The sequence below is a fragment of the Schistocerca serialis genome, chromosome 1, assembly GCF_023864345.2.
Source record: "Schistocerca serialis cubense isolate TAMUIC-IGC-003099 chromosome 1, iqSchSeri2.2, whole genome shotgun sequence".
In the NCBI taxonomy this organism is placed as follows: domain Eukaryota; kingdom Metazoa; phylum Arthropoda; class Insecta; order Orthoptera; family Acrididae; genus Schistocerca; species Schistocerca serialis.
This window is the reverse complement of record NC_064638.1, coordinates 679,210,293-679,233,482: the sequence shown is the minus strand read 5'-3', so window position 1 is coordinate 679,233,482 and position 23,190 is coordinate 679,210,293. Positions and strand designations below refer to the sequence as shown.

The 23,190-nt window shown below is 42.5% G+C and overlaps 1 protein-coding gene across 3 annotated transcripts in view; it reads right to left on the bottom strand.

The window, feature by feature from the left end:
• LOC126480260 (AMP deaminase 2) overlaps nucleotides 1–23,190 on the bottom strand; it is a 473,603-nt gene that overhangs the window by 279,598 nt on the left and 170,815 nt on the right. Inside the window, exon 1 of one of the 3 annotated variants that reach the window (XM_050103852.1) lies at nucleotides 14,790–14,918. The exons of the other annotated variants lie outside the window; for them this stretch is intronic. Within the exon in view, the coding sequence (XP_049959809.1) occupies nucleotides 14,790–14,826 (37 nt within the window). The 5' untranslated portion in view covers nucleotides 14,827–14,918. Of the gene's footprint in view, nucleotides 1–14,789; nucleotides 14,919–23,190 lie in introns of those variants that run through there. 3 annotated transcript variants of the gene reach the window in all.

Genomic DNA, 23,190 nt, shown 5'->3' with positions numbered 1-23,190 from the left:
GTCTGATGACAGCGTTATTTTTTTATTACGTCTTAGTAACGGTCTCACAGATACAGGTAGTGTACGAGACAAATAGTACAGCAGCAGGCAATTTTAATGTAGTTTATAATCTCTTGTCCTGGCGCACTTTAACACAGCGTAATGGTCTTCCCTTTTTTTAAAATAAAAAAATACGAGAAGGAGAAGGGGAGACAGATTAAAAATTTCAACATCTTCATGCAGCAGACATGTATTGCACTGGATCTTCCATCCTATACCGAGATCTGATGCACAATCTCAGTGCTATAAACTGTCACTCGTGTTTCGCAGCAATACCTCCTCCCATGGATTCCCATTTGATTTCACGAAATATTTGCGTAATACACGTGTGTTGATGGAACTTACCTGTAAAAAATCTAGCAGCACGCCTCTGAATTTCTTGGGGGATGTCTTTCTATAATTCGACCTGGTGGGGACTCCCAATAAACCAACAGTATTCAAGAATGGGTCACACGAGTGTTCTTTGCGCGGTCTCGTTTACAGACAAGATACACTTTCGTTGAGTTCTACCAATAGACCGAAGTCGACCATTCGCCCTCTCTACAACCGAACTTGCAATTTTACACGTAGACTTTTAATCCAAGTGACTGCGTCAAGCACAAACCACTGATACTGTGTTCGACGATTATAGAACTGTTTTTCACATTCATCCGTTTTATCTTGCCTTTTCCCAAATTTAGTGCATATCGTTAGTGTCAGACAATACAGACAACGTGTTTTATGGGGGCTCGCAGCTATTTTTTTCCAATTCGATTGCCATGAAATGCCTGAAAGCATTCCTATCTTATTAAACGAAGTGTAACTTCTCTTTTCGAAACCTAGGCTAGAATGCAGCAGTCTCGGACCTGCTGTGCAATCTGAACTACACATACCCAATGGCAGGCCACCCCAATTAATAACTAATGTAAAATATAAACTACATATCATAAATGTGTATGGAGAAGGCTGATTAGGGTCTGTTAAGCGAAAAATAAGGTGAAAAGCAAATGAAACCCCAAGTTCGACAAATATCGTTCTGAAATGAGAAGGGACGTTTTTGAGTTACTTAGCAAAATGGCGCTATGTGCCGGATCTTCTAGATCAGAAACGACCACGAAGATTACAGAGGAAGAAGGGACCATTCCGTCCATCACAGGTAACTAAGCTTGTCAGTAACCGAAACACACAAAAATAAAGGTGCTTTTAGCAACAAGATACGATTTTACACGGTGGTGGTGATATTCAACGAACTTTCTCTAGTTGCCGAGTAGGTGGCGTCACTGTGCATGCTGTTAGTATGTAAATTGAAACGTTTAAGATTTTGCATACATGCGATTCCAGGTGGGCTGGAATTACTTCAACACACTGGCTAAACGGAAGTAAACGCAGTACTATGTCATCCAAACAGCAAGTAACTGAAGCATACAGTTGATTTTCACGCAATGACTTAAGGAGATGGCGATATAAAAACAGCAAAAAAGGTTTTGCACCACCCCGGTTTCCAGGACTCCTGAAGATAGACGTTGACTGTGGATATTTTATCACAGACACAGTCCCTTTGACTGTTCACAGATATCACTAAACCCACCCAAAGATGTAAACAACCACGCACGAGCAGCGCCTATTAGACAGAGCGGGGTCCGACAGCCGATCAGTTCCGGTCTTTCCAACAGGAAGAAGGTACACGGCTCATGTAGTCTGTAGTTCAACCATGCCTAGATGGTCAATACCGCGGTTCGATCGCGCCCGCGTTCTTCCTTTGTGCCACGAAGGGCTCTCAGCAAAGGGAAATGTCCAGGCGTCTCTGACTGAACCTAAGCGATGTTGCTCGGACATGGAGGAGACAGAGAGAGACAGGAACTGCCGATGACATGCGTCGCTCAGGCCGCCCAAAGGCTACTACTGCAGTGGATGACTGCTACCTACGGATTATGGCTCTGAGGACCCCTGACAGCAACGCCACCTTGTTGAATAATGCTTTTCGTGCAGCCACAGGACGTCGTGTTACGAATCAAACTGTGCGCAATAGGCTGCATGATGCGCAACTCCACTTCATGGCGAGGTCCAGCTTTGCAAACCACGGTACCATGAAGCGTGGTCCAGATGGGCCCAATATCATGCCGAATGGACCACTCAGAATTGGCATCACGTTCTCTTCTCCGATGAGTGTCGCATATGTCTTCAACCAGACAGTCGTCGGAGACGTGTTTGGAGGCAACACGGTCAGGCTGTACGCCTATAGACACGCTGTCCAACGGGTGCAGCAAGGCATGAGGTTCCCTGCTGGTTTGGGGTGGTTTATGTGAGGCCGACGTACGCCGCTGGTGGTCATGGAAGGCGCCGTAACGGCTGAACGATACGTCAATGCCATCTTCCGACTGATAGTGCAACCATATCGGCAGCATATTGGCGACGCATTCGCTTTCATGGACAACAATTCGCGCCCTCATCGTGCACATCTTGTGAATGACTTCCTTCAGGATAACGACATCGCTCGACTACAGTGGCCAGCATGTTCTCCAGACAAGAACCCTATCTAACAGGCCTGGGAAAGATTGAAAAGGGCTGTTTATGGACGACGTGGCCCACCAACCACTCTGAGGGATCTACACCGAATCGCCGTTGAGGTGTGGGACAATCTGGACCAACAGTGCCTTGATGAACTTGTGGATAGTATGCCATGATGAATACAGACATGCATCAATGCAAGAAGACGCGCTGCTGGTCATTAGAGGTACCGGTGTGTACAGCAGTCTGGACCACCACCTCTGAAGGTCTCGCTGTATGGTGGTACAACTTGCAATGTGTGGTTTTCATGAGCAATAAAACGGGCAGAAACGATGTTTATGTTGATCTCTATTCCAATTTTCTGTACAGGTTCCAGATCTCTCGGAACCGAGTTGATGCAAAATTTTTTTTGATGCGTGTATGTCGTTGCAGATCGCAACCTGTCAACGAAGAACACGACTAATTTCCAAACTGACATCATCCGCCAACAATAACTGTAAACTACCCATCCCGCTTGTTTATGATCTTTTATTATTGTCGTTTCGACATTTATATTGCCCTGTACGCTATCTACTTTCCTCTGTACTGCGCCTGGTTCAACAATTTACAATCGCCCTTACCCTCATTTATCCACAACTTCCTTGTTTTGCTCTGGTCTCTCACGCATATTTTTTTTCTACTAGCAGAAACTTCTATGAACTTGAAAGGGTTGTCATGTTTGTGCAATAAGTACTTTGTCATGTTGGTTCGTCCCTATCGACCAATCTGCATTTTTCATCTTCTGACAAACCATGCTGTCAACCGAATCTGAGGCGACTCAGCATTTAAGATGTTACGTTGTGCTATGGAATTCTGCGGTAACTTTCCCCGGTAATATTAAAAATAGTAAAAGAATTAAAAAATATTATGATTATTGACGCATCAAGTGTCCATTGCGCTTTAGATGTTGCCGAATGAACGATTTTCCGCTCGGGGACGAATTTACAGGAATGTCATCCATGATACATCAAAGTCTACACAAGCGGAAAATCCTATCTCTCTACGATTCAAAATCAAGAAAATCAATAACTACCCCATAAACTAACTTTTTCTGCGTTCTTCAATAACTAAGGTTGGCAACCACCCCGCTACTCCCCTCCCAGCCGAAATATATGCAGTCGAGAGCTCATCTTCATTCAGAATCAATCAGGTGTAAGCTTTAGCTTCTCACAATGATCAGTGTTGCGTATACTTCATTTAGAGTAAACTGGCTAGTGTGACTTCTGCGTAACTATTTCGTGTATGTGACCTTTTACTATAGAGTGCAGTGTTGTACCTGGGCTTATAGTAAAGAGACAAGACGGAGTGGACCGGTTGCCTACATACTGGTACGACATACTGCTCTCTTATTTTGAAGAGGTCCGCTAGTTACAATGACCTGTCGCCGGTGACAGTCCCACTTGCCCTCACTTCAGGGATTTGACACGATCCTGGTGTACCATTTCTGATCATCACATCAGCGCCAATTCCTCTCCTCTACTCCCATTTCGCCCGTAGCTGAGTGGTCAGCGCGGCTAACTGCCATGTGGGAGACTCGGTTTCGATACCCGATACTGCCATGAACTTTACGGGGTGCATTCAGCCTCGCGAGGCCAACTAGGCGGCTACTCGACCGATTAATGGCTCTTCCAAGGCCAAGAAACCCGACTACGGCCCAGAGAGCGGTGTGCTGACCTCCTGCCCCTGTCATGTGGAGTTGGCGACCGACTCTCGAGAAATATACATTTTTTCAGAGTTCTTTACTGATATGCCATAGTTCTGTTGTTCTCTGAATATAATTTGAATTTCGCGAAAAAAAGAACACTTCGGAAAAAATCTTGTAAAAAAAATTATTTTCCAGTTTGTAAAAAAAATACTATCACTATTCTGAATAGCTCCCAAAAGTTTTACAGAAAACGTTAATGACATATTTTGCGCAGATGATAGTTTATGAGATAAATGCAATAACGAGGGACCCATTTTCATTACTGGCAAAGTTGGATCCCAACTTTCTAGAAATGTACATCTTTTCGGTGTTTTTGATATATGAGCTATAGTTCCCGAGCGATCTACACAAAATTTGCATAGTTCTGCAAAAATTGTGCAAAAAGTTGTGATCACAGTTCTGAACAGCCCCCCCCCCCCAAGAGCTCTACTGAAAAGCCTAATGCCATTTTCTGTGCAGATAATAGTTTACGAGATAACTGTAACAATTAGGGACTGATTTTCAGTACATAAAATATACAAAATCGCACTAGAATTATCATCCAGTAAATCCGTACATTTCACTATTTCCAACTTGAAGGGTTTCCTAGTCTCCTGTTTGATGGTTTTACGGTAGCCCATTTTTCTGCTGACAATAAAAAGCCAAATTGCCTTGTTATGTCCTTGTTGGACAACGAACTAAAAGGGCTCCAGGACACTTGTTTGCCGACGCGGGCTTTTTCTTCATTGAAACATTCCAAAATGAAGATGTTTCTAACGAAGGTAAGAGGATGATGACGATCTTACTGTTGTGTGGACATGTTTCGACGATAACTTTGATCCGGTATCAGCCAAGGCATCCGACAGTTTTTGGAAGGCAGAATGAGACGGAGTGAAAAGAATGCCAGTATCATTGATCACTTTAAATTCTTTAAGGCTGAGACGACGTTCAATGCTGATAAGATTCTACATTTTTACCAGTGTTATACGAGTAGCTGCACTAGTCCGATAACTGCACAAGAGCACCGACTGAACTAGCATTATGAAACTGTTCAAACGAGCGTGTGTAGTATTGTTGCGCATCCCTTTCATACCCCCGAGCTACAATTGTATACATTAAATAGTACTGTCTTAGTTGTAACAAAAATGTTTTCCCCCTGTGGAAACTTTATGTACACATTTGTAAATGTTCAATCTTTTTATAAATTATAAGAGCTGCCAACTGTTGGGCTTCATTACAAAAATATCAACAAGTCAATGCGGCAGTGCGTAGCAGATTATGACCGCCAGGATACACGGAGGTGGTGGTTGGTTATATTTCACTGTGTAGCTGAATATTATTATTATTATTATTATTATTATTATTATTATTATTATTATTATAATTTTGCATGGTAGTTATTGAATGATCAGTTTATTTATTACATCAGTGAATATTTGAAAATTAGTTATTCTAGTCCATAACAAGAACCCGAGCGTACAACGTATATTTTGAAAACTGATACATATTTTTGTATAACTCTCGCATCTATAAATAAACAACCACCCAAGAGCTTCACGGCATAAAGAAAAATTCTCTCTCCTCTAGAAAAAATTCAGACCTGAAAGGGTACACTCCTACATCCTTCATAGCCATCGTGTTCTTTGTTATCTGATTGTTATCAGCTTCCTTACGTATAATGTTTAAAGACATGTCATCCAAATCTTCGCCTCTTCTTTTAACAGAGTTCCATGATATTCTTCTGTTTCATAAATATTCTGGAGCTGGTGTGTGGTCATGATCGTCTTTGTTTTCGCTGTTTTCAGTAAGTAAACTAAAAGAGTACCTAGAATTCTTGCCAAAGCATCTCCATAATACTTCAGATTCTGTAAAGCTTCACACTGCAAATGAAGTCATCTTCACCATTATCAACAAAACGCTGCACAATTTACCTCTGTCACTATTTTACTTTAAATGCCTTGCGACAACGAAACAGCTGGGAATCGGACTGTCCTGCTACCTGAGAACAAAGTTGTCAGAACACTTCCGGGCTAAGTTGGCGTGGTCGATCTGTAGAACTACTTCTCCCTGACGTTTCGTTCTCAACTACGTAGAACATCTTCCGAGGTGGGTCGACGACTGGCTGCTAGGAGCTGGGGCCGCCGCTTATATGTAGATCGTAGAGGGCGCCACCGCACGCCACGTGGCGTCGATGTGTAGCTATCTCTGGCTATCGTCTGTTCTCTCGAATGCAGGCAATCGATTGTCACGTGATTGATGCAACGTCCACCGCCATATCTTGCCCAATTTTAATCCTTCTTCTTTACGATTAAAATTGTATTGATGTTTGTGGATTTCAATTGCCTCTCTATACATACGTGTATAATAATGCGCCGTCCTCGCTAGCACGCTTGTCTCACCAAATTTTATTTCGTGATCTCCATCCTTAAAAACATGTTCCCGCTACTGCCGATTTGTCGATATGTCCCAAGTTTCTTTTGTGCTCCGTCAACCGTGTATTGATGCTTCTTTTTGTAGTTCCTATGTAAACCCTGCCACAACTACACGGAATTTTATATACCCCTGGGGTGGCTAGGGGGTGACGAGCATCTTTTGTTGATCTTAGGCATTCACTAATTTTCTTAGTAGGTCTGAAAATAGTCTCCACCTGAAACTTGTCTAGTACTTTTCCTATACGATCAGTGATGTTATGGATGAACGGAAGAAATACTTTTCCAGCTGATGGTTGTTGCTGTCTCCTATTTTTAGGCATTTTTCTACTTGGGTGAAGCGCTCGGTTAATCTCGTTTTTCGTATAACTATTTTTCGCAAAAGCCATTCGTAAATGATTTAGTTCTTCCTGTAAGTAGCCTGGTCCACAAATATTATTGGCCCTATCCACTAGTGTTTTTGTGACCCCCCTCTTTTGCCTAGGGTGGTGGTTTGAGTTCTTATGGAGGTAGCGATCAGTATGTGTACAGTCGTGGACAAGACGAGCAAGACCCCTCGCCTTTTCGTTATGCTGATCCGCACAGCTTTAAAGTCTGCTACACAGCATAACAGGCAAGGCGACGAAGTGCTACCAACATACTACGCACAGGCGTGAAACTGAAATACTATCCGAACTTTGTCAGTCTGTTTTCAGTCATGGTTATGACTACATTAAGCTGATTAGTGTGTTAAACGCAACACGTAAATATAAGATATAAATGGAAGAATAAACGCTAAGTAGTACGAACCGTACTAATAAAAATGAATTTCAGCTTATCCAGATAGCATAACTGTTTTAGTAAGCAAAGTACCCCAGATCGTTACGAAGTAGCAAAATATTATGCGCATTCGGCCACGAAATGGTCATTGTTACGTCCAGACCAGTCATACTGGATTACCGTTGCTGACCTACCATGAAAGTGTGCAAATTTAGCAATGCGTGAAGATTCATAACGAAATTCAGTTAAAAATCATTCAGTGCCACAGGTAAGTCAATCCGGTTATTGACAGAAGCGGAACAAGTAGGCAGTAACAAGTACGAAATTCTACAAGATTTTCATATTTACATCCACAGGGCGCCGGTACAGAATAAAGGTAGCAATAAAGCGTATTGGGGGCGCGAGAATTTCTTAAAATTGTTTTACTGATAGTCTGTCTGTCTCCACCTAGATTAGAACCGAAAACAAACCAGATCTCCCTTGCAGTAGCAAACACGTTTCACTACGCTAGCAGACAACCCAGACAAACAGACCGCGCTGGCCGGTGTGGCCGTGCGGTTCTAGGCTCTACAGTCTGGAACCGAGCGACCGCTACGGTCGCAGGTTCGAATCCTGCCTCGGGCATGGATGTGTGTGTTGGTTCAAATGGTTCAAATGGCTCTGAGCACTATGGGAGTCAACTGCTGTGGTCATAAGTCCCCTAGAACTTAGAACTACTTAAACCTAACTAACCTAAGGACATCACACACATCCATGCCCGAGGCAGGATTCGAACCTGCGACCGCACCAGTCGCACGGTTCCGGACTGCGCGCCTAGAACCGCGAGACCACCGCGGCCGGCTGTGTGTGTTGTCCTTAGATTAGTTAGGTTTAATTAGTTCTAAGTTCTAGGCGACTGATGACCTCAGAAGTTAAGTTGCATAGTGCTCAGAGCCATTTGAACCAAAGAGCCCTCTATTTTAACCCCAGACATGAATAAGCCGGCAATTTCGCAATGGAAATGGGAAAATGATCTCCAGTTTCTGTTGGATAGAGCTTTCTGGACTCAAAAACAAGAATTTCCTACCTTTATGTCACAGTTTATGTGACAATCATTCGGGATGTTTATCGAAATAACAAAATACTATTATTAGCGAGTAAATTTAGTAGGATAATTCTGCACCACCCCAGGAAATAAACGGCTACATAGCTGCCAAACGTATTCTACAATGTTTCGAATTCTCCATTACACTCGTCACAGCCAGAAAACGTTCATTAGCCGGAGTGTTTCTTAAGCTAGCTAGCAATGGGAATGTTCGCACTTCTAAAACTTGGTGGCATTAATATTGCAACTAGAACATTTCGAATAAAGAGTAGAGGGAATTATTTATGCGGCCTTCATCTTTAGTAACTGTCGTAGCTATTTTCGTTGTTAGGATTTCGTCACCTAAATCGGTAAAAATGGAACCATTGTAGTCTCACTTTCTTGACCGTCTGTCTGTCTGTCTGTACATAGTATGTTGGTAGCACTTCTTCGCCTTGCCTGTTATGCCGTGTAGCAGACTTTAAAGCTGTGCGGATTAGCATAGCGAAAAGGCGAGGGGTATCGCTCGTTTTGTCCACGACTGTACCTTTCCTGTAGACCTGATGGCCTAAGGTCCCATCCGCCCGTTTGATAACTGATACATCCAAATAGTTAAGTTGCCCGTTCTTCTCTTTCTCCATAGTAAATTTGATCTTTGGGTTGATACTATTTAAGTGCACCAGGAAATCATTCAAGTCTTCTTCCTCAGGATTCCATACTACAAAGGTATCATCCACATACCGATACCACTTCGAGGGGCTTTTTTAGGCCGACTGCAGGGTTGTTGCAGGGTTTACATAGGAACTGCAAAAAGAAGCATCAATACACGGTTGACGGAGCACAAAAGAAACTGTCGCTTGGGACATATCGACAAATCGGCTGTAGCGGGAACATGTTTTTAAGGATGGAGATCACGAAATAAAATTTGGTGAGACAAGCGTGCTAGCGAGGACGGCAATTATTATACACGTATGTATAGAGAGGCAATTGAAATCCACAAACATCAATACAATTTTAATCGTAAAGAAGAAGGATTAAAATTGGACAAGATATGGCGGTGGCCGTTGCATCAATCACGTGACAATCGATTGCCTGCAATCGAGAGAACAGACGATAGCCAGAGATAGCTACACATCGACGCCACGTGGCGTGCGGTGGCGCCCTCTACGATCTACATACAATCGGCGGCCCCAGCTCCTAGCAGACAGTCGTCGACCCACCTCGGAAGATGTTCTCCGTAGTTGAGAACGAAACGTCAGGGAGAAGAAGTTCTGCAGATCGACCACGGCAACTTAGCCCGAAAGTGTTTACTGATGAAGACGCCGGCCGTGAAAGCCTACATGGGATGAAAGTTGTCAGAGTTCGAGTGAGGGTTTAACTGACTATTTTCGATATATCTCTTGGGGCGCTATCCAGAACTGTGATCAGAACTGTTATCCGATTTCTTTTCATGTAGTGAATGTGGAGCCCACATTATCGCAATTACGCCAAACTAGGGTTTTCAGTGGAACACTCTGGGTGCTATCCGGAACTGTCATCCGAACTCTGATGCGATTTTGTTATTTTATGTAATGAAAGTGGGTCCCTCGATTATTGCAAATACCTCAAACTTATCTGCAAAAAAATGTCATTAGGATTTCTGTAGAACTCTTTTTAGAGCTATTCGTAATTTTGATAGTCATTTTTTTCGCAAATATTGTTTTAGAAGATTAAAATTTTACCGAGCACTCTTGTTTTCATCACGAAATTTTGCAAATTTCCCACAGAGAACTCGCTAAACATAGCATATCTATCAAAAACTCTGAAGAAGTGTATATTTCTGTGCAGTCGGGTGCCAGCTTCGCCAGACTACACGCCACGCCGTCCCGGGTCCAATGAGGCACTGGCACTGTCGGTCGGACCAGAGTCGGGCGCGATTGCCTCGTCTCAGGCCTGAACACGGATGATTACCTTATGTGCGCGGTTAGTGCCGTGTCACTATCCTGTGCTTCCGACAGCAATTCGGCAGTAGTGGGCTTTAACAATCTTAGCCTACGGCCCTCACGATGTCAAAGCCATCTCTTTACCTGACGTCGAGTTCGTATAGCTGCTCTACATCATGCTAATGGCACGATTGGATTGTAAGATCTCCTCGGAGTATCTATATCTACACACTCACTCCGCAAATCACAGTACGGTGCATGGTGGAAGGTACCCTGTACCACTACAACTAATTTCCTTTCCCGTTGCACTCGCAAATAGAGGGAGGGAAGACCGACTATCTATACGCCTCAGTACGATCGCTAATGTCTTTAACCTGATCTTCGTGATCCTTACGCGAAATGTGCGCTGGGTCAGTAGATTCGTCCTCCAATCGGCTTAAGATTCCGGTTCTCTGAAAGTTCTCAATAGTGTTCCTCGAAAATAACTTCGTCTCTCCTCCAGGGATTCCCATTTGATTACCCGACGCATCTCCGTAATACTCGCTTGTTGTTCGAACCCACCGGTAACAAACCTAGCAGCCTGCCTCTGAACTGCTTAGATGTCTTCCTCCATTCCGACCTGATGCGAATCCCACACACTAGAGCAGTACTCAACAACGGGACGCGAACGTCCTATATGCTGTCCCCTTCACAGACGAATCACACTTTCCTAAAATTCTCCCAGTGAACCGAAGTCGACCATTTGCCTTCCCTGCTATAATCCTTACATGCCCATTGGATTTCACGTCGCTTTGCAACGCAATGCCTAGATATTTAATCGACGTGACTGTGTCAAGCAGCACACTGCTAATGCTGTATTCAAATATTACAGGGGTAGGTTTATGTCGAAAATATATTATCAGTCCTTTCATAAACTAACGTCGTTTAATTTACGACAATTTCAAGTAAATCTGAACATAATTTGAGGTACAATTTTTTCTTCTTTTTACTCAGTAGTAAGAGGAAACATACGCACGAGGGTAATTTGATAAATGTAGTAAATATCAATGAAAGAATGGAACAGTTTGTTGTGCCTTCGTGGTTAGTAAGCCTGATTATTCCAACGTTCGTATAAAGAATTTTAACAATGTACAGTGTACAGTTGACTGTTAACTGTTGCCTGAAACTGTCAGTGTGTCAACTGCGTCTGAAAATAGTCGCTGGTATTAAACATTTTCAGTTGAAGGGGCCAACTATTACACAAATCAAAACAGAACTAGATGTACTTCACGGGTATTCTGCATCATCACTGAAGAACATTTACTTTTGGACTGATGAATGTAAACGTGGGCGGACAATCACCGAAGACGAAGCGCGCTCCGGACGTCCAACTGAGGCTACCAGAAAGGAAACTACCCGCAAAATCCAATATATTGTAATGCAAGACCACCGAAGAAAAATTCCTAATATCGCTGAGACTGCAGGCCTACCACCAGAGCGAGTGCATAATAACCTGAGCACAGAATTTGCTATGAAGAAACTGTGTGAGGGGTGGGAGCAGCTACTGCTCAACTCGACGAAAAGCGCAACCGGCACAATGTTTCAACACAATGTCTGGCTAAGTTATTAATCGCAACACGCTAGATTTTTGCGTCGATTTGTTACTGTTGAAACCTGAATCCATCGTTACAAACCAGAGCCGAAATGGCAGTGAAAACAATGGACAAAGCCTGCTGAATGTGCAACGAAGAACGCAAAGACAATTTTGTCAGCTATTAAGGTGATGGCCCTTTTTTTTGGGGGGGGGGGGGGTTCCAAGGAATAATCCTCCTAGATTACTTGGAAAAGGGTAGAAACAGAACAGGGCCCTAATGTGCTTCACTGTCTGATTGGAATTTGTGTTGGCTGAAAAAATACACAAGAAGGGCTCTTTCACCAGGACAATGCACCATCCCATACATCAACGAGAACAATGGCAGAAGTGCATGCATGAATTGGGCTTTGAATTAGGTCATTATCCACTTTATTCACCGGACTTGGCTCCCAGCAACGTGCTCCTCTTCCTTAACTTGAAACTTTGACCTGCTAGGAAGAAATTTTCGTTACGTGAGGAAGTGATGGCTGCAGTCAACGAGTAGTTTGAAGAGTCTGGCAGAACGTATTTTTCCGATGGCATGAAAAAGCTGGAGAATTGCTGGACCAAGTGTACATCCCTCAGAGGGGACTATGTTGAGAAGTAAGGTGGATTGTTACCGAAAAAAAAACTTTTCTTGCTTTTTAACTAGACTTATCTCACCACCCTCCTATATGCGTTCTGTATGGTTGTAGATTGAAAACTTCGAAAGAAGAACAGACGTAACGCAAAATACAGAAAGTCACAAAAGCAACAGCATGCGTTGGCATAGTATATAAAAAACTGTCCATTTTCAAATTTGTTAATACTTTTCTTAAAACTGAAGGTCTATATACAGAGATAGTAAAGAGCAATTTTCCTGTTATTTAACAAAAAGAAAATAAAAACTACTGCTGGTGACGCTGTAACTTTAGCAAACATGTCTGGGTAAAAAGAAACAAACATTGTTTGCTCAATGCTGAAGAAACAGCCAGTTTTCATAGATGTGCTCTGATCTGAGAAGTCTGACAGATAAAGAAGCGCGCACCGCAGCTCCAGGTATCAATGAACGCAGAGGTAAACAATGCGGACTCCCCTACAGCTGCTGTGGCCACCGCCTACGTGGGCCGGCTTTTGGGAGTCACGTGATCGGTTGCGCAACGCGCCTACGATTTACCGGCTGTGCTTTTAATTGCCTGCTTAGTCTGCGGTTGGGAACACGGTGGGCCACGGCCAAGCAGCGCACGTGCATGGAGCTCGGCCCCTTCTTCAATCGCCAGCATGGAGTGCTCCCATACCACTTCGCGAGAGTGCTGCAACTTTCCACCCACTACTTGTTATGAGTTCATGCCGCCTATCATTGTTCAGCTGCGCACAATGTCACGAAGTCTAGATGAAGCCGTAAGCATCGACTGCAGCAAGATAGGCAGATTGAAATTTAACATAGCCACTTTCTGAATTTGGGAATTATAAATTTAGACAGCAGTCGATAGTAATGAGACTAGTTTCGGAAATCTAAAGAAACACTCTACTAACTCTACGCATGCTATAGAGTCACGAAAGGAAGGCGAATTCACTTCGAAAAGCAATATAGTCGAAAAACTGAATAAGTAAACCGGGATGCCTACTTATGAAAACATTTAGATGTTATCTAGGATTCTGGTACTCGCTGATAAGTTAGGCTTACAACACTACTGTTCATTGCTCAGCTCGAGCATGAGTTCAGTTACAGAACAGACATACGGTTACCTGCCTCGCTACTCATAGCGTTGACACCTGCAGACTTTCACACCCCTTGTGACTCTCCCACTAAAATTTAAATACAACTGCTCTCAATTATCGGCTTTGTTTACAAACTTTAATTTGCAAATCTAACAAACCTTTGACGTGTAAGGTTTCGTCGAGTATTTTCATTATAGGTGGTATTGCGTGTGTTCCTTCATTTAACAGTAGTAACATATTGCCCGAGACAGAGTTCACATATACCAAGCCATTACGGAGTGAAAAAATTAATCAGTGCCCTTGCTACAATGTGCGTTCAAGCAATTAATGTCTCGGTTACTTTTAAGTAAGAGACAAACACGAGACGTGACGTAAATAGTAAGCTTCTGGATAAACCAAGCTGCCATCATTCTGATAAGCGGCATAGTCAGACGTAGGCAAGTACTAGATAACAACTGACGCATTGACTCAGGGATAACGTCTGTCTCATATCGACGCGTTCCTCACAGTAACCTCTACTGTTCACAATCCGCCCTGGCGCCTTGAAGACAGTATTTGTAATATTTTCAGCGGAAGCAGAAGTACTCCATATCTGCGAAATCGCGAAGCACAGGTTTCAGTATAAGCTAGACGATGCAATATGGCACGAGTACGAGCCACATTGAAAGTATATTAACACTTTTTCGTTTTTGGATTCTCTTTTTATTACAAAGGGTAGAGTGGGCTGTTTGACATCCGCCCAGACGTAACAACACAGCTAAAAGCTAAGTATCGGTCCAAATATCCGGCGGAGGTTACAGAAATCGTACAGCAAACCTCAATAATAGACAATTGAAGGAAAAAAACAATGCCTTTATCTGTACATATGCAACACTGGTATGTTATTAGTGTTATACACAAACCACTGTACTGCAATTCGCTTGGGATACATGTAGTTGTGCTTTGTTCCCGTCATTGCCACGAAGCGCCTAAGTCGCGTTTTAGAACATATCACGTGTACGCGATCCTAAGTGAACGCACCCGCACGTTACGGCGGTCACGCCGCCACACTCACCACGCCACTGCGCCAGGTACCGGAAATCCGTGTCCATGCTGGCGGAGCATCAGACCAGACTGAGCGCCTGGCGCGCCGCACCTCTGTTGAGACCCAGCGCGAATCCTCCCCTCCCCCGCACCCGCGCTGGAGCCAATGGGCGCCCCGGTCGTGGTCACGTGGCAACACGTCGCGAGCTTATCACGCCTCGCCGCCTGGCCACTGACTCCGCTCGCTGTTCTGCCTCATTAGTACGGTGGCAGGACCCTGATGCAGGGGTGACGGATTAATTGCTCTTCATGAGCTATAAATACATGCTCTCTCGCCCTCGGTTGGTGGTTACGCTTCCACACTATCCAATCACGCACAAACACAGAGGTGCTTTCTGTTGTGACAGTATTGCTGTTTTTAAGAAAAACAAGGACTTCTTCTGCTTTGACAATTCTTAAGTGCTCTTGATTGAGTCCCATCTCACTGGGATATTGGGCTTAACAGATTTTGCACTAAAGTATTCATCATCATCGTTGCATCGAAAACAGCGTAATCCACGATAAATGTGGATTTTTATGCTTTTCCTGGAGCAAAATGGAATTATCTTTCAACACTGGAACTTATTCTCTGCAATAAGAGTGTGTGATGAAACTTATTTTTCCCTGACAGATTACAATTGTGCACTCGACCAAAACTCAAATGCAGATCTTTGCATCTTGTGGGCGAACTTACGAGCAATACCTGGGAAATTTAGATTCGCTTACCGGTGATAATGTTCAGATACCTCATGCAGACTATGCGACTCAAGATAACGCATTTTCCTGCTATCCTCCGTCTATAGTTGACGCACTTCCGGAGACTCTTCTTTTCAGCTTCCCTTTCTCCCACTCATAATAGCTTGATTTCAACGCAGGACGTTTCCTTCCCTGTTTCTTAGCGGAATATTTCATTGTTACATGTGCTTGAACTTAGTGAATTTCAACATCAGTAATCAGACATTCTCTCATGTTTGCTACCAGTAAATGCCTATTGCTCCATTTGGGCTAAATAATCCTCTTGTGAAATCATAACGTTTCTTATCGCCTGTGTAATCTTTCTCGTCATCTGAAGACCTGTTCTCCGCAGTGAAGCATCTGTCTGCGGGTCGGAATATGCATATCATGATTCACAGATGATATCGAGCTGCAACTTCAGAAGCGCGCTTTTACTTCAAGGATGGGCCCGTCGATGAGTAGCGGGTAACATCACAAACTCGGAAGTAACTTCCAGTCTTTTCGCTAACAAACCATAATGTGCCGCTTAATTGAGTCCGTTTCATACTTTGTTTCTTCTCGTGATGCTCCAACCCTGATCAATCCATAAAGACTCCAAAACGTTTTTCGCTACACTCTGGACATTGTTAGTTTCGAAAAAGCTTAACTCTCGCTCCCCCCTCCCCACGCTGCCCCCCCCCCCCCGGTCACTCTCTCTCTCTCTCTCTCTCTCTCTCTCTCTCTCTCTCTTTCTCTCTCTCTCACACACACACAGACACACACACACACACACACACACACACACACACACACACACACACACTCGTGCACAATGGCGCGCTTATACGCACATGTGGAACGAATAATATTACGCATTGAAACCCAATGAATGGTTTTTCTAACGAAGACGAACAGTCTTTCCGGGTCCTAACACATAGACAATAATTTCAAACCTATCTAAAAGGTCAATTACGACAGTTTACTCTTTCGGTCACAATCTGCCCCGTGGTAAACACAAAACGTGAAGAAAGCGATGTCGACATTTTCTATGAAAAGTTACTATATAAAGTATTCAGATCATGTAATGATAAGTTTATAAGTTTCTAAGAAGTAGAAACCGGTTATGATAGTGACTTGAGGCTGGAAAACTGACACAATAAGAAAATTTGCAAGGCGATCACTGTGTTACCTTTAGTGGTTTGACTCGTCGTAAGTACATGGAAAGAAAATTGTTTGGCAAACTGGGATAGTTAGTTCTCCCAGTGAAACAATTTAGAACTGTTTGCGTTTCAGTCGTCTTATGGTATTCACTCATGTCCGAACGAGAAAATTCACGTTCCCATATTAGAAGGCTGCATCGTGCTGCCCTAGAAATGTATCTGGCGTGACCGGCGCTCTGCTTGGAGCGTAAGGTTTCACTGATCCAATCCTTCGCTAAGGACTTTAGTGTATACGGTCGAGCAGCTGCATTAAACTAACCAGAAGAGGCGCGCGTACCGTGCGCGCGCACGTGTGTGTGTGTGTGTGTGTGTGTGTGTGTGTGTGTGTGTGTGAGTGAGGGAGGGGGGGTAGTCCTACGCAATCCTACGTTGAAATTAGTCATGATAAAATTTACCATGCTGATATAATAAACAAAACATCTTATATTTCACCAGACATTTATGGCTACCGATCCATAACTTTAGACACGTGCTTTATTCACAGACATCGAACTTAGTCCTACAGATAGCTCCCTAAAACGAAAAACAAAAACTCTGATTTACGAAATATGATCCTACCAACCTGCATAATTTACCTTAGAGTCATGAATCTGATGCGCTGCATCTGCACGCTAAATGCGACACATACTGAAGTTAAATCTTAGTATTGTCATTAGTCCACCATTGTTTTTGTGTTGCTAAGAGCTTCGAAACTGCGTGATATCAAGATTTCATTGAGTAACAGTTACGTTTCAGTTGAAGCATGGGAGATTTGTATATGTTTTCACGTTGGAGTCTAAGCTATTTTCTCCCACTACATGATCACGAACACAGAAGAAATTACATCAGTTAATCATTCCATTAAACTTGCCAGTCTCTCTTCAGTAAGAATGCATTCACGTTTAAGACATTAGCTAATGGAGCCACAGAGTGGTGAAACCCAAGATGGAGAAGAAAAACTAGAAGCCAGGCAACATCTATTGTTTTCTAATACTGCGAGCAGTTGAAATCTATTCGCACTATTACGTGCACCGCCCTTCATATGCGCAGAGTCGGTTGGTTAACAATAGTCACTTTCTGGATACTATCTGCTGTTGCGAACCTTATTTTTTACATGTGAAGAGATAAATCGGTCTGTGATTATGTAAAAAATCACAGGTGTAAAATAGTTATACTTACAAATAATACATTTGATGTTGGTGGTAGCTATTTCCGCCACGTACAAAGAAATGTCAGCACGAGCAAAGAGAATGGATTCCTTCAAGCCACTGGACGTTGCTTGTCGCCCTGCTTTGCCTAGTACATTAATTCACATATCGACTTCCGTGATACGCCTCTGTTTCCTTTTATTGTATTCGCTTCCTCTTTCCTGGCCCACCTGGTTATATGTTGTTGTTGTGGTCTTCAGTCCTGAGACTGGTTTGATGCAGCTCTCCATGCTACTCTATCCTGCGAAGGCTTCTTCATCTCCCAGTACCTACTGCAGCCTACATCCTTCTGAATCCGCTTAGTGTATTCATCTCTTGGTCTCCCTCTACGATTTTTACCCTCCACGCTGCCCTCCAATACTAAATTGGTGATCCCTCGATGTCTCAGAACATGTCCTACCAACCGATCCCTTCTTCTAGTCAAGTTGTGCCACAAGCTCCTCTTCTATATACCGACGGTTAATAGTACTTAAGACTTGCAATATTCCCTCGTATTTCATTTTTGCGATGAACAGGTTCAGCAGTTTCATCTTCTCGGCTGTCGTTTTATTGTTAACGTTAACTTCATTAGTCGGTTCAGTTTCCTGCTTGTTATATTCTAACATCTGCCCTACTTGAGCAACAGAGACCCTGTGTTCACTGAGGTTTGCTAATGGACGAATTTCGTTGTCTAATATAGCGACTGTCTCGTAAAATTTACGAAAAATCTGTTTGCCAGTCTTACTGTGATGCGTCGTAAATAGTCATGTTACGACAATAGAACTTAATTTCTGCTCTATACCGTTTCTGTTTGGGAAAACAAGGTTTACTTATTGAGAATTTTAACACAGTTTTTCAGGGGCGCGCATTACGGTTTTCCATGATTCAGGCCCATGGCTTTTAAGAGTCGTAACTTACTTTTTGTCTCACGGTAATTTTTTCATATTACTCTTAAAATGCCGGTGTTTGAAGGATGCTCTCATTATTTGTAACTGAGATGATCATAGCAGTGGGTGTTTCCAAATATTAAATTATACCCAGCTTCTCATTAACAGCGTATTCCTAAATTCCATCGACATGAACATGGAAAGTAATTGATACAATATTACATCTTACGCTGGTCAGTGTATTGCACAGTCGGTATTGTGTTAAATTGATATTAAATAATGTTACAGAACTATACGAGCTGATCACAAAAGCACATGTAAGAAAGTAATCCGGAAAGCAAACATGGCTGAGAGCGCGATTTTTTTTTCTACTTTAGCAGAATTTGCTTCGAATTTATAGACCAATGTTACGGCTAAACATGAGCTAAATATCGCCGAGTCGAATAAACGACCTATCACATGTGAAGTAAAATAAATGGAAATAAAATTTCATTCAAAAGAAGAATATAAAGAAAAGTACCACTTCTCTTCGAATTTTTACGGTGAGAACACACAGTGCGATGAGAAGCTGCAAAAACTGTTTCAAGGTATTCAGAACAAACGGAATAGAATGCTATCGGACGGGTGCTGTTTACTGCATGTTAAAAGAAACCCGTATGCGTTAGACGCACAGGAATTTTATGCAGTATTCGTTGTCTAATCCAGATCTTACACTATGCCATTTACAAAAGAGAGCAACAATTGTATTAAAACGACATTCCAGAGGCAGCAATGATGTAGATAAGAAAACTGAACATTTCTAAGAGTTGGTAATGTAGTTTTACAACACTGTTTACTGTATGTACAACACAATACGGACAGTGCAATACATTTAACCGCTTAAGACGTACTAGTTAATACTGTTGCCAAATACTTTAGGCTTATATCAATGGACTCAGGTTTATATCAATGGAGGCAGGCTCACGAAATGTATGACACCCGTAGTGACTAATGTTGTCAATAATCTTGTTAACACGAGAATGTGGCACTTCGGATATATTTACTGGACTCTGTATGGTACTCCTATTTATCTGATACCCCAGGTACACCCGCAACCCGCGGGGCTGTTAGCATGAGTAATAAAGATACAGTCTGCCTGTGGGACGATAGTGGGCAGCATTCTCGAACAGAGGGTTCACTTCAATGTTTGTTTGCTTTATCCGTGTGACAGGGAGGCAGCATACATTCATTAGAACAAGTAACTGAATACAGAAGCTGCGCGTCCAAATAAATGTCACGAAAGTGTTTCAAAAGAGAAGTTTTCAAGGATTTTACTGAATGCTTATTGTACCTTAACAGGCCAGGAACTGAAAGCGCTACAGCAATCAAATATCTATGTGAATGAATTATGCCTTATTGAAATTCCAAAAGACTACATACGTCATACCGTTTAGAGGGCTGAACGTGGCTCGATTATGGAGCAAATAAAAATCATTCATATCCTTGCTAGTAACAAAGATCTAAAAATAAAAACTGAGAATATTGCAAAACCGTCCATATAATGTCAGAAAAAGATAAGTCAAGACGTAAAAGTTTGGTAAAACTCTACCATTTCGAGGTCTCTCAATCTGTACGTTGAGCAAGAGCTAAAGGATTACAATGAGAAACTCGAAAGCTAATTAAAGTTCATGGTGAAGAAATAAAATATTTGACAAAATTGCAATGTCATCAGAAAATCTCAGAGACGGTAAACGACTTGGAAGCTCACATGAAGGGAATGGATAGTATCTTGAAAATAGGCTATAATGTCAACATTAACAAAAGTAAAACCAATGTAATGGGATAAAAAGGAAGGAAGGTTAGAGTTTACGTACCATCGATGTCGAGGTCATTAAAAACTGAGCGAAGGCCAGATTGTAGATGAATGAGGAAGGAAATCGCCCGTGTCCTTTTCAAACGAAACATCCCGGTGTTTGCCTCGAGCGATTTAGGCAAATCACGAACAACCTAAGTCTGGATGACCGGATGGACATTTGCACCGTCGTCCTCCCGAATGCGACTCCAGTATGCTATGGATTTTGCTTTTTGGAGAGCAAATTAACGGACGGAGCCAGAGATAGAGAGGATATAAAATTTACACTGACAATAGCAAGTAAAGCATTTCTGCAAGAGAAATTTGTAAACGGAGAATATAAATTTTAAGTATCGTGGAGTCTTTTCTGATAGCAAGTCTCGAGTATAGCCTTGGAAAGAAGTGAAACATCAACGATTAGCGGTACATAGAAGAACATAATAGAGGCTTTTGAAATGTTTTGCTACAGAAGAATGCTTGAAACAACTTTATTTAAATGAGTGTATCTGTAATTAAATTGCTGAATGACAGACCCACAATATCCTAGCGCAACGCAATCTGACTGCTCAAAAAAAATTCTTCATTACGCGAACTGCTGCAATACAGCGAGCGTCAATACTGCCAGCTAAATAAAAGATTCTAACTACTAAAGCTACTAACAGGCATATGGTTAGCAAAGGAAAAATTTTGTTGCAAACCAAATAATGTATTTTTTTACCTTAATAACGTTACATCCAGTTCAAACACGAATATAAATAGTCATTGACATCCAGTACAAAGGTCATGAATAATTTTCAATCTCCAAGTCGGATACTTCCAGATCGTTAGCCTACGCTAACACTTCAGACCTCTGCCCTCCATCAATGCTAACTTCACGCATCTGACATCCATCACTGCTGGCAGTTCACCCCCAACTGCCCAGCAGTAGTTCCATCACGCTGGCGACTAATTTCCAACTGCCCAACACTACTGGTGATTAACTTCCAGCAACGAGCCCAAAAAACAGCCACAGTGTCTCTTAGAAAGAAAGCGCAGTCAGAGATCCAATGCAAAGCGCTACACAACGCTACCAACACAGAAGCAGCCCACTTACATGATGAGTATCAGTAATGTAGATCTGATAGCTAAAAAAAGGCTATCAAATAGGGGAGATTTATGGCACAAATTAACTAAAATAATGAATAGTTTGATAGAAGACCTCCTGAGGCGTCAGGGGCACATCAGTTTGGTAATGGAGGGAATTTGGCGCATAAAAATTGTAGAGCGCGACCGTGGCTTGACTGTAGTAAACATGTTCAAGTGGATTTAGATTGCAGTAGTTATGCAGAGATGAAGAGGTTTGAGCAGAATAGAATAGCTTGGAGAGTTGCATCAAACCTGTTTCGGTTGTGAAGAACCATACCACGCTCCCGACCAATGGCTGGAATGGCTGGCTGTCCTGTGCATGTCTTGCTGCCTGTCCAATGCTGATGTCAGTCTCGTGTCTGCAAAGCTACCAGCCAATGATATTTCACTGTGTGGCAGCTCTCCCACTCAGTATTTCCATGCCATCATGTCCAAGCACACTGTCATACGTCATGCTGAGTGAGCAGTCGCTCTCTGGGGTCAAATAGCCACTATCAACCTCTGTACCAGTGTCTCACTGAATAAAGAATGTCATTGCTAATTGAGCTCTTCCGATCCCATAACCACCAGGGAGCTGGTAATATGCAATCCACTGACCTGCACAAGTCATCCTGAGATGAGCATCGTGGCATTAATCATGTTTGCACCCTTCATTGCACTATAATTGGTATTCGAAGAAAGCCAGTGACAGTGAGTGACATTGTAGGACAGTATTCATCATTATCCTCTCGACATGTTGAGTGAAAACATAATGTTTTAACTTTCTTCCATGCAATTGTATTGACAATGTCTAATTGCCTAAATTGGAAGGTTGATTGAAAGATGTGACTAGGGTCAATAATGGTGGTTTGTACAGAGTTAGGTGTGGGCAGAGTAATTTGCTGGGGCAGTGTAATTTGCTGCTCCCTTCACCCAGTCTTCAGCAGTGATCTGTTTTAAATGTAGAAGGCCTGGTCATTATACCAGAGAGTGCACATGGTTATCTCGCAAGTATAAAGGCTAGGAGTGTGTAGTTGAGTGTGTGATGGTGATATTAGTATTAAATCCTTCCCTATGGTATTTTTCCTGTTGCATTTTCCTATTGTATTTTTTCTTATTGGTATAGACACGGACTTTATAATGAGCAAAACAATGGAACAATGAGTTACCACTGCAGAGGCAGTTTAGCCTTTACTAGAGCAGATGGCTCATAGTTACGCAGATAACATAGGCTCACAGAATCAGGTAAATGCATCAAGAGAGGATAGATTCCCTGTTAGTACCTATCCTAGATCCTTGTCCCACTTTTTTGTATAGAGCAGGATAAAATATGTTAGCATTGAAGGCCACAACAACAAGAATTATGTTATGGTGAAAAGTGTGTGCAAACAAAAACGCTAGGTCCAACAAAGAGTACAGTAAAATATTCCTTCAGAGAGAGAGAGAGAGAGAGTGAATATTAATATACAAT